Below are 12,396 nucleotides of genomic sequence, written 5' to 3'. Positions count from 1 at the left end.
GAATCAGCTGGGATTTTGATAGGAATTGCATTGAATCTGTAGATAAATTTATAGATTATTGTCATCTGTGAATATAGGATGCTTCCTCTCTTAGATGTTCTTTAATTTCTTTCCATGGTATTTTGTACCTCTTAAAATAAAAGTTTTAAACATGTCTTTTGTTAAATACTGTTGTACTTTAGAAACTATTGTTGATTTGGGTCGTAGTAAAGTACCTAGTGAAATCTAATATGCTTATTTTAATTTATATTAAATATTAAACTTGGAAAGAGTCTAATTCACCTCTCAAGTCTGTGGTCATGTGAAAGTATATTTCTCTTGAGAGGTATAGTAAATACTAATACTCAATATATATCTTATATCTCAGCTATAGAGAAAAATCTATTAAGAATCATTAGGAATTTTCCCTTGTTAGGGTTTTGGATTGGCATTCTACATTATTTTGGCAGCTCTCCACAAGTAAAGTTTATCATAATGGTGAAATAACTCCTGGTTAGGTGAGAAAGAAATAGGAAGTGAGTAAACATGTTGTAGGTTGAGAGTTCTGGGATACCAATCTCCAATTAGCTGCTAACCCTTTAACTCACACTCTAGTATTTACCTTTTAATCATGATGGATCACAGGTTAATGTAGATTGTGTGAGATGTCCATGTGCTTTCCTCAAATCGTTAGCAATACTGTGCCAGATTCTTCTACTTGATGGTTGCTTATACAACTTCAGACTGACTTGGGATTAGCATGAGTCCAATGTGAATAAGTCACTGTGCATTGGTCTTTGGAGGAACAACTTATGGTGTCCAAGGAACCAATAACTTTGGGTCACTAAGTCTCCTTCATAGTGGTTTTCTTTTTTGTGTGTGTAATTCAAAGGGTTGATCTCTAAAGTTTTTCCCCCACTATGATACTGTGTGATGCAGAGCACCTTGACTTTCTTTATATTCTGCCAGTAGTCATGTTTAGATGATATAGTGACTCCACTGAGCACTAAATTTTAAATCATTGCACTATGGCTTTGAGGTTATTCTATTGATTTATTTTTTGGTGATATTTGATGGTATTTATAATAGGTGGTTCTGGGGCTTGAACTCAGGAACCCACGCTTACTAGGCAAGCAATCTATCTCTCGAGCCATGCCCATAGCCCTTATTTTACTTTTAAGAAGTGAAAAATGGTGGAAGTTATACTTGACCAACTTCATGTCTTGAAATTTTAGTAAAATAATCACTTTTACAGCAGGTGGTTAAATTCCAAAAAGTTTAAGAAGTACAAGTTTGTAGATCACCCTTTTGTTTATGTGTGATTTTTAAACAAAATTAAAATAATCAAATTCTTGTTTTGTAACTTACCCTAGTGATCACTTTTAATGATGTGGCCACCATTAGCATATGTAGTAATGTTTAACCACTTGAATATTTGGGATGCCTCTGAATCGCATTCTAAATGATTCTGAACATCTTTATAATTAGTGCTTCATAGTTTGGGGAAGTTTTTTGTGATAGATCCCTCCACCTCCTTTGATCTAGGCTTCATGCTTGCTAGGTAGATACTCTGCCCCTTGAGCCCTGCCTCCAGCCCTATTGTGATGGATTCTCAAAAGTAATATCAGTAAGTGAAATCATATGCCTATTATAGTCACTCCCCTCTAAAAACTTCCTATCAGTTTATGCCATGATTGACTACATAAAAGAGTTCTAGCTTCACCATATTCTGGTCAGCATTGGATATTATTTACAATTTTTAAGTGGGATAATATTTGAAAATGTTACATTACTGTTTAATGTTTAATCAATTATTTTAAAGAAATTTCATGATCTTCTAAGACAGTGAAGAAGAGTAAGAAGAGGACTTGTGAGGCATTGGGTGTTGGTGTAAATCTTGGTCCTGTCACTTTCTATTTGTTTCCTTACCTTGAGCTAGTTGCTAAGTCTCTCCAGGTCTCAAGTTTCTCATTTGGCCCTGTGTGAATTTTTAGGGAGTAACTCGCAGTATGGAAATATTTTTGACATCGTAGGATTTTTGTATTCAAGGTTCTCAAATGGCAGCTACTTCTGCTGCTAGATATTGTGAGGATAAGGTCTTTGCCATTGTTCTTATAGTTCTAGTGGCTTATTTTTAGTGTTGTTTTCTAGGAAGTTGAAGTTATTTAAAATCCTAAGACCAACTAAAGCCAAGCTCCTTCCTCATGGGGTCTAGCTATGATAATTTATTTAAAGATTATGATGCTACAAGATTTTAGGCAACATTGGTTCTAAATAAAACTTGGCTTACGGTTTACAAAGGAGATGTCACACATACCACAGCATACTATTATTACCTTGGATCTACCACACATGGATGCTGTTTGGAATGTCAGAGGCTTTGGAGTTGTGTATATCCAGCTCCTTGATTATTTTATACAAGGTCATCAGTCTCAGGTGCCATGGTGTCTGCCCTTGAAGTATAAATGCACCTCTCCTCCCATGTCCATATAGTAAAGATAGCACAGAGTAGTGTGGCTTTCTGCTTCTTCTTTTTCTGAGTGTTGGAAAATGGTTGAGGATTACAGACCTGCCCTGGTGAGGTGCTGCTGATGCTGCCAGGCTGTTCATTGGCTCTCTTTCATTGTTATAACTATCATAAATTTCCTCTTACACTTAAGAGACAGATGTTGTTTAGTTATGGAATGAATTTGGTGGGAAGGAAGGAATGGATCATTTAGTAAATCTCCTTGAGACAACGTCTACCTTTTTGGCAGGAGCTAAATCTCATCATACATTGCACACAAATGTATTACAGATGGGTTAGTTTTAAACACAAAAATTATTATTATTTTTTTAAATTATTTTATTATTCATATGTGCATACAAGGCTTGGGTCATTTCTCCCCCCACCCCCTCCCTTACCACCCACTCTGCCCCCTCCCGCTCCCCCCCCTCAATACCCAGCAGAAACTATTTTGCCCTTATCTCTAATTTTGTTGTAGAGAGAGTATAAGCAATAATAGGAAGGAACAAGGGGTTTTGCTGGTTGAGATAAGGATAGCTATACAGGGCATTGACTCACATTGATTTCCTGTGCATGGGTGTTACCTTCTAGGTTAATTCTTTTTGATCTAACCTTTTCTCTAGTTCCTGGTCCCCTTTTCCTATTGGCCTCAGTTGCTTTAAGGTATCTGCTTTAGTTTCTCTGCATTAAGGGCAACAAATGCTAGCTAGTTTTTTAGGTGTCTTACCTATCCTCACCCCTCCCTTGTGTGCTCTCGCTTTTATCATGTGCTCATTAAACACAAAAATTAAAATAATAAAAGCACTAACAGTGTATGTAATCTTGAGTAGAAAGGACCTTTACAGGAATACCAGTATAATAGAAGTGATTAATAATTATGATTATACATGTTTTAACCTTTCCCTTTGTCAAAAATCATTATAAACAGTATTAATAAGCAAAGAAACTGGGACAACACAGTACCATACATAAGTGTGTGTAGAGCTCTTTCAAATCGGCAAGACAAAGACAACTCCACAATAGAAACTAAATGGACATACTACCCGAAGAGATATACAGATTCTATGCAATCCCTATCAAAATCCTTGTGGCAGTTTTTACAGAAGTAGAAACAGCAATCCTAAAATTCATCTGGAACCACATAGTACCACAAATAGCCAAAACAGTCTTATAAAAGAGAAAATCTGGAGGCATCACAAGTCTTAATTTCAAAATATATTACAAAGCTACAGTAATTAAAATAGTATGGTATTGGCATAAATATAGACATATAGACTAATGGAATGAAATAGCCTATGCATGGCTGGTCAGCTGATCTTTGACAAGGGTGCCATGAATACACAGTGGAGAAGTAATAGTCCCTTCAACAAGTGGTGTTGGGAAAACTAGATGTCAGTATGCAATTCAGAACCTTCACTCACACCTTACACAAAACAATTCAAAATGCATTGAAACTTAAACAGAAGGTTGAAACTGTAAAACTCCTAGAAGAAAAGACAGGAGAGGAAAGTTTTACGACATTGTTACCGGCGATGATTTCTTGGTATGACACCAAAAGCATAGGTAGCAAAGGCAAAATCAAACTAAAACTCTCCTGGAGAGCAAAGGAAACAATAAAAGCAGAAAAGACAGATTACAGAATGGAGAAAGTATTTGCTAACCATATATCTAATAAGGGTTTATTTACCAAAACAAAATAAGGATCTGGAAGAGAGATTTGCCCTCCCATATTCATTATAACACTATTCACAGTAGCCAGGATGTGGCTAAATGTCCTCAGTGGATGAGTGGATAAAGAACATGTGGTACATACGTACAATGGAATGTTATCCAGCTTAAAAAGAATAGTTGCCGTGTAACAGCATGGATGAACCTTTAGGACATTATCACAACCTGCTAGCTGGGGCTTCTTTTGCTCTATACTGCTAAGTAGAAATTACAGATAGGTGAGGGGCAGCTCCCTTACCACTGATGGCCCGGAGTTCCAGAGGCTCACAAGCTGGACTTCCAAATGCAGAGGCTTGTGGCTCAGAGCTTAGGGTTCTAACATCGGAGGCTAAGTGTTAACATTTCCTGAGCACTGTGTCGGGAGCCGTGGCTCTTTAACTCTCGGCAGCGCTCTCCAGCTCTTGTAGTGACCAGGGCTCTCAGTCCTCATAGTCTCAGCTCCCACCTTCAGCTTTTCACAGCCTCTCATCCTCCATAATCTGTTTCTTCTCCATCTCTTGCCTTTTCAATACTTCAATACCGTATTTCTTAGCTTTTAATAGATTCTGCCCTTGGTTGCTCTCAGGTACTCCTCAGCCACCTCCTAAAGTTACAGCTTTAGGTATCAGAGCCCTTAGCTCCTAATGACTCTGAAACCCTTTGCTGTTGCTATCAGGGCCGGAAACCCTGGGGTTTTCGTGTAACAGCTCAGCCTGCCCTACCCATGATAAAAGACCACGAGTAGGCAAAAGACCATTGGGAGAAGTCTTTATAGGGGCCTAATGTCACAACAGGAGATCATCGCACGGAAGAGAAGCTTCCCAAACTGACCCCAAAAGAGTGGCAAACAGCTTACTTATATAGTCAGAAGAGGGGTGTGACACACTTGTACTCTGATTATAATTCTACCAGTCATAGCCATATATACCCTGGGGCTTCCAATACCACCAATCACAAGCCTTGCATAAGGATCAATCACAAACTTCACACTGTACTAAATCACAGGATTTTTGCTGAGTCAGAGGACAGAGTTCTGCCTTGTCTCCTGAGAGAGAACAGCTGGAGGGTGAGCAGGGACATCTAGAGTTTGCCAAGGCTGATCTTACCCAGAATGGAGTCTTACAGAGCCTTCAAAAGCTGGTGCGAGTTGCCTGGAATGGCCAAAACTGGAGCAAAGCCTCCTGAAGCAGGAGTCATGGTTTCAGCAGATGTGGTTGGAGTGGAGTTTCCATGAATTGTTCAAAGCAGTTGGGAAGTCATGATGGGAAGATGACAAGAGTGATTGCTGGGGACTGGTGGAATGGCTCAAGTGGTAGAGTGCCTGCCTAGCAAGTGTGAGGCCCTGAGTTCAAACCCTAGTGCTGCCAAAACCAGAAAGGATTGCTGGGTTGACAGCTCCACTTAAGGCAGATGGGCACAAGGGAAGGGCCAAATGGGCCCAGCCCCAATAGTGCAGCTGATTTGAAGGGAAAGCAAATGGTAAAGGATGCTTACAATAAAGACATTCTGAACAGCATTTAACAGTGCTTAACTCCTACCCAAATATTCTCAGGGAGAGTTAAGTCCCTCTGATCCATCTCAAAATGTGCTAGTTATAGGACAAATACTGCATGATTTCACTTGTGAGCAATCTAAAATAGCCAAAAATCACAGAACATAGAATACTGGGTTCTGGGAACTGGAAGGTCGTTGCCAGGAAATAGGAAGTTGCTGTTCAATGGATAGTTTCACTTATGCAAAGTGAAAAAATGTTGGAGCTCTGTTGTATAAATTTGTGCCTGTAGTTAACAGTACTGTACACTTAAAATTAGTTGAGAGGGTGAATCTCATCTTAAGTATTTTTTGTTCATTGTAGTATAGGGGCTTGAACTCAGAGCCTTGTGCTTGCTAGGCAAGCACTGTACCACTTGAGCCATACCCCATGCCCCCTCCCCCTTTTTGCCTTATTTTTCAGATAGAGTCTTGTGGTTTTTGCCTGGACTGGCCTCAAACTGCAGTCCTTCTATCTCCCCTCCTAAGTAACTGGGATCACAGACTTTCCCCACCATACACAGTTTATTTTAGACATAGGGTCTCACTGACTTTTGTCCAGACTGGTCTGAACTTGGATCCTATTGTCTCCCCCTCTAGATTATAGACATGCTGTTCTTACTCCAATAATAAGAATAAAAGACTAATACACAAAAGAAAAATTAAGTGGACAGAAAAGAAATATATGTAGGACTAAGAAACATGAAAAAAGCTTATTAATTTAATAATGTGCTATCAAATCTTAATTTTTAATGGTAACACCTAGTTTGGGGACTGCATGAGGAACAGGTAATTACACATATTGATGATTGATTATAAATTAAAACGCCATAGCCTATAGCAAAAGCCTTCTACATAAGAATGCCATGATCAAAACTGACTCTAGGGAAATGATTGATTTATTTAATTGCTTTTCAGAATTGTTTAAAATGAGGAAAAATTGAAAACAACCTGAATGTGTTACAGATGTTTAGATCCATGTTCACTGACATTTTTGAAGCCATTAAAATCACAACATAGGAGGTTATTTAATCCCTTGGGGAGAACAGTGAAAATTTTAAGTTTACTAAGGTTTCATTTTGTGTTTTTTGTAGTGCTAGGGATCAAACCCATTGCCTTGTGCATGCTAGGCAAGCACTCTACTGCTGAACCACACTCCAGCCTGTGTTTAATAGGTTTATTAAGCTTATATTAAGTTTAAAAACCAGTTGCAGAGCAGTATGATATACAGGTAATTTAAATTTTATTTTTAATTGCATAATGAATTTGTAAGGATTTTGTTTTTTAAGAAGGTTTTTAAGAAAACAAGCTTAAATTAAAACCTGTGCATGAAATTAAAAAGCATTATACTTTTAAGCTGTTATTTTCGGAGATCAAAGAAGTAAAAGTTTCACTGTTCTTGGGAAAACCTTATAATCTTAAGAGTGGATAGGGTTTGTGAAGTTTTGTCTTGTGAAATTTTTTTTCATAATTACAGTATAGTATATTTTACTATTAAGGAAGAGGATGCTTATAGACAAATTGAGCCTTGAGTTACACATCCCACAGTTGAGATAAAGCCTTGAACATACAACATTAAAGATTGTGAAAAACAAAAATGAAGAATGTGTTGTAGTTCTGTGTTATGATGGGGAAAATGAGATAAAGGCTATGACTAGTACTCTATTAGGCTAAGGGAGGCTGGTTGGATAGAGATGCTTGAATCTCTGAGCAGGTCGTTTGGTTTAAAGTTGTTTTCTGATTCTTTGTGATCATGAACAGCAAACCATTTGTACTGTGAATGCATTTCCTAGCACTTAAGCATCTCTGCCAGCATATACTACAATCACATCTACAACTGGGACATTGTTTTCTAAATCCTTGACTTAAAGCAAAACCAAACCAGGCATGCATTTGTAAAATACAATTTAATTTATGCAGTACGATTTGTGATCCTGTTGTTTGAATATGTTGTAATATTACAACATTTTGACCTTAAAAACACTTTGTATGGCTCTTCTTTTGTTTAAGATTTACTTTACACAATTACTTTTGTTTTCCTTTATCTGTGTCATTAATGTATACTTACCTTATTTTGTAGGCTTTCTATAAATTTATTTTAATGTTTAAAAAATATTTAAAAGTTTATTTTTCCTGCCTGATAGTCCTGTGAAAAAGGAAAATGCAGAAACATATAAAGAAAATAAAAATCCTCCAGAGCATTACTGGCACTTTGGCATATTTATTTTGATAGTCTTTGTTCTTGGGGTCCTACATTGCATAACATTTAAAAATATTCTGTTTTTCTATTTAGCCTCCCATGAGCTTTGGTTGACTTCATAAAAACGTAGTTCTAATTTTTATGTCTGTGAACTGCTCCATCTTAAGGACCAAAGTGTTCTTGATTTCCCCTACCATCCTTGGAGAGCCTTCACTTAAATTAAGATGTAAAAATAAAACCTGACACCTAGCTATCTTAGGCATTTCTTCCCTTTTTAGTGTAATTTCAGAAACTGTGAGTGGTATGAGAAAGTGATAAGAGCTGATTAGTCAAAGAATTTTTTGAATCATTTATCTTTGCTGCTCCAGAAGTATACATGGTGTAAAAATAGTGGAGATTTAAAAATAACTGCTTATTCGGTTATTTAAATGAGTAAATGGACGTAAAGTGTGTAGGAGAGCACCTGGAACAGGAGATGGTCCATAAGCCTGGGCTGTTACTGTTAATGGATTGCCAAAGCAGCCCCTTTCCTGTGTGCCCTCATGCTAGACGGCCACCAGGGGGCAGAATATGTTTGGGAAAGAATTGAAACTCCAGCAGCCCTTGGTCTTGCACACCTTTGTACTTGTGTATGCACTTTACATACAAGAACTGCTTTCAACTTTGAATTCTCCTTGTTACTGGCACTCACATTTATTCTTGCAGTTTTTCTCTGCTGTTAAGAAAACAATCATTAATTCTTTTAATGTATGTGGGATAGTTTAGTGTAGTTCAGGTAAAAGTTTTAATGACTATTTGACTAGATTGCTAAATTCTTTTTGTTTGGATAGTCTAGGCTAACGGGTATCCCTTTTGATAGGGATAATTTAGAGTTTAGTATCAACAAACAACTCCCCACACCAAAATAAACAACAAAAAAACACCAAGAAACCAAACCAAACAAAACAAAAAAAACTCAGAAACCAAAACAAACTTCCGACTGCATGAACTGTATGGACTATGAGTTGTTTTTAGTAATGTCAGTATTTCAGTATTTATAATTCAAATGCTGATTGATTTCTTTTTACAAGAGTTGGAGGGATTTAGGAAAAGGTTATAGGTATTAAAAGGTCCTTAATATTCAGAATCTGGGGGAAAGGTTATCTAGATGTTCTAAAGATAATAACCAACTGTGATAAAGTAGACAACACCTAGAAGTGTGTTTTCTTAACTCTATTTCCTTAATTATTTGTGCTTTGGTTGCCATGGGTGCAGTGTGTTTAGGAAGTTCCTTGTCTGTGTAGGAACATTTTGCCTCTTTCTCACAGTGATTCTGGGCAGGTAGTTGGGGCTGTCTCTCTTGTGGACGATCCCTGGCATGAGATATGTGGTGCAGTGAGGGAAGTGGGAGGAGGAATTATTCAAATTTTCCTTTCCAGCTTGCCTCCTTCCCCCTTCGCATCCTATCTGCTCTGTGTAGTTTCTAAAAGAAATTCTCCTTCCTATTTTAACGTCACTTAGTAAGATTATTTGTGGTTAACAATTTCTGCATTTCTCTGATTCTTATTATTTAGTTAATCTTGGAAGTGGGCATTTATTATTTCAATATATTTTGTTATACTTTTTAAATTAAAAAAAGATTGAGTTCAGATTATTCCTGGCTTGGTAGAATTCACTTTACTTAAGTGAGCATATTGTCAGAGTTAATTTTCTTATATTCCTATCTTCTTCTTCTTCTTCTTTTTTTTTTTTTTTTTCCAGTGCTGAGTGTCACATATGCCGGGCAGGTGCTTTATTACTGAGCTACAGCCTAGCCTCACCTGATGTTCTATAAATGCAGTGCATGTGATCCTCCAGTACTGCCTGACTGCCCATTCCTCTGGAATTATTATGTTATACTGATAAGAGAAATTACGTTAACCTTTCATTGTTCACTTTTAGTGATGTCCTCAGTACACGTGGGTTAAAATTGAACTTTAACCTTTTGTCCATCTGTGATTAGCAAGTTAGAATAGGAAGTTTGTTAAAGATGGAAGATATTTGTGGCTTGAAGGTTTTTGTTTTGTGTTTTCTTTATTAAACGTATCGGGGTTATAGGTAAAATGTCTGCAGAAATGTTCAGTATTACTAGCATGAACATATGTAATTAAAACTTTTTGAATCAGGACACAGATTACTTTAATGAAAGGTTATTTTTTCTAATTGCTAGATAAACATTAGACACATGAGGGACTTAATTTCCCTTAAGTATCTTCCAAGTAGTTACAAGATCTGCGACATTATTGGCTGTTACATAAAGCTCATAAGACCACCCACTTTCTCCTCCTCTTTCCCATCTCTGATGAGAACCACAACAATCCATCGCATGTAGTGTGGGATGTAGCTCAGAGGCTGCTTGCTTCGGATTTGCTAAGAGCAGATCTTACTCAGAGGAAGAGCATTGTTTTAGCAACATCTGGGAGTGAACACGGAAGCCAGAAACCCTTGGAGAGCTGATTTTTTTCCTTTTGAGAGCCTCTAGTGGCATGACATTAGTGATGTAGGCATGTTTTCTCTCACTGTGTCTCTTGGCATCAAAGAGAATTGACTTTAAAAAGACAGCATGTGATAGTCCATGGGAGCTGCTTCCTCTGTGAAATTCTCCCACCTGCTCTGAAGACATGTTGTTGTCTCCCAAATTCTCCTTATCCACCATTCACGTCCGGCTGACTGCCAAAGGATTGCTTCGAAACCTTCGGCTTCCTTCAGGGTTTAGAAAGAGCACTGTCATTTTCCACACAGGTTGGTCTTGTGGATCTCTGTTTGGTGTTGCACGGGGGACATCTTGGTTAACTTGCAGATGCTTATCAGATTTGTAAGGAGGCAGATAATTGTGGATGTAAATCCCTCTTTAATTAGAGACAGAGGCTGGCTTAGTTGGTAAAAATAAGCAGATTTTGCTTGTGTTTTAGCACATGAGCTGCTCTTACTGTTTGCAAGTGGCCGTGTGCTCTGATTGTGTTTATGGCATGCAGAATTGTTGCCTTGGTGCTCCCTGTCTCTTTCCTGTGCCACCAGATCTGTAAAAACCAACAGCTGGCAAATTACATTTGACTTCAAAGGATTTTGGAAATAAGACATGGGTAAATTAAGAATTTTTCTTTTTCCACTAAAAAAAAAAGGCAATGACAGTTTCTGTGGTTTTTCGTCATGTCTTTTCTCACTGAGATTGATACGTTATTTTTATATACCAAAAGATTTCTGTATGTAAATACTTCTAAAAATGAATCGTCCTAATGCTTGTGGAGAGGTAATAAGTGAGCCAGAAATTGAGTTTTCCAATCTTTGTAGTAGAAATGTTTGTGTCACATACTGTACTTCCCCCTCATGTCTGTCTCTGCTTTTCATTTGCTGTGCCTAAGGTGGAAATCAACTATGTGTATCTTTTAGTCAATGCAAAGCTGCCTGCTTAACTCCCCAAGGATTCGGTTTTCTCCCGTTGCTGCCTCTGTTTGAGCTGATAATCACAACTATGGCAATTCACTTGATTTTATTCTGTGAAATCAGTGTGCTGGCTAGTGTTGACTTCAACGGGATTGTTTTATAGGGATGTAAATAGATCTGTTTTTTCCTTCTGTTTTATGTGTGTGTCAGCCTTGTTGTGTCTTGTTTTTCACTTGGTTCATCTCTGTCTCCAGTGATTTATTTTTTTCCAGCTGTTTTTAGTTTCCCAGTGGCATCTACCTCCCTTCTCTGTGGGATAATTCTCATTTTTTTCTAGTACCTCCTTCTCATGTTTCATAACTCTCCTTGACCTGGCCTTTGGGATTGCCAGCCTTTCCCTGTGGGTCTGAGCTGACAGTAGAAGGTAAATGAGATGAGTTAGGGGCACCTGTGGTCCCCCTTCTTCCAGCCAGATGCTACTGTAACTCTTTCAACCTTAGAAAAATGGTGGGGGGACTGAGGGTATGGCCCTGTGTTCAATCCCTAGCATCCCCAACAAATTAAAAATAAGAAAAATAGGTAAAGAGGTGGGAAAACCAATAAAAGGGCACTCTATATTTATAATAATTTTAATGATCTAAGATAACTTCACATAGCTTTTAATTTTAACAAGCTTATTTTTTAAATGATATTATCCACCCTATAAATGAAGAAAAAAGCCAGGAGTGTGTAGAGTCGTAAGTAAATCTCTTTCTAACCCTGGCTCCTTGCCCTCTCAGTGGATACCAGATCCATGGTTTCTTGGGTATCTGCCCTGTAATTTTCTAATCATACGTAAACATATGTAGCTCTTTCATTTCCTTTTTTTGTATAGAAATGGAAGCATATGTTCTTCTGTTTTTAAGGCTAACATATCTATTTTTAAGGCTAACATATCAAGGTTTCATGTACATTATTTTTAATAGTTAGACATCATCCTTTTGTTGACTGAGCCATGGTTTATTTAACCAGCTTCCTTTTTATTTCCCCCAATGCTGGTGGTTGAACTCAGGGCCTCACACTTGGTAGGCAG

At 37.7% G+C, this 12,396-nt stretch overlaps 1 protein-coding gene across 15 annotated transcripts in view; it reads left to right on the top strand.

Annotated features, from left to right (window-relative positions):
* The window catches only part of Mtus1 (microtubule associated scaffold protein 1), a 139,784-nt gene that overhangs the window by 82,972 nt on the left and 44,416 nt on the right, over nucleotides 1-12,396 (top strand). The window contains exon 1 of one of the 15 annotated variants that reach the window (XM_074054760.1): nucleotides 9,562-10,682. The exons of the other annotated variants lie outside the window; for them this stretch is intronic. Coding sequence (XP_073910861.1) covers nucleotides 10,562-10,682 — 121 coding nt within the window. The 5' untranslated portion in view covers nucleotides 9,562-10,561. Of the gene's footprint in view, nucleotides 1-9,561; nucleotides 10,683-12,396 lie in introns of those variants that run through there. 15 annotated transcript variants of the gene reach the window in all.

The sequence above is a fragment of the Castor canadensis genome, chromosome 14 (assembly GCF_047511655.1).
Source record: "Castor canadensis chromosome 14, mCasCan1.hap1v2, whole genome shotgun sequence".
Classification (NCBI taxonomy): Eukaryota; Metazoa; Chordata; class Mammalia; order Rodentia; family Castoridae; genus Castor; species Castor canadensis.
Note: the sequence above shows the minus strand (reverse complement) of the source record. Positions and strands in the feature narration are given on the sequence as shown.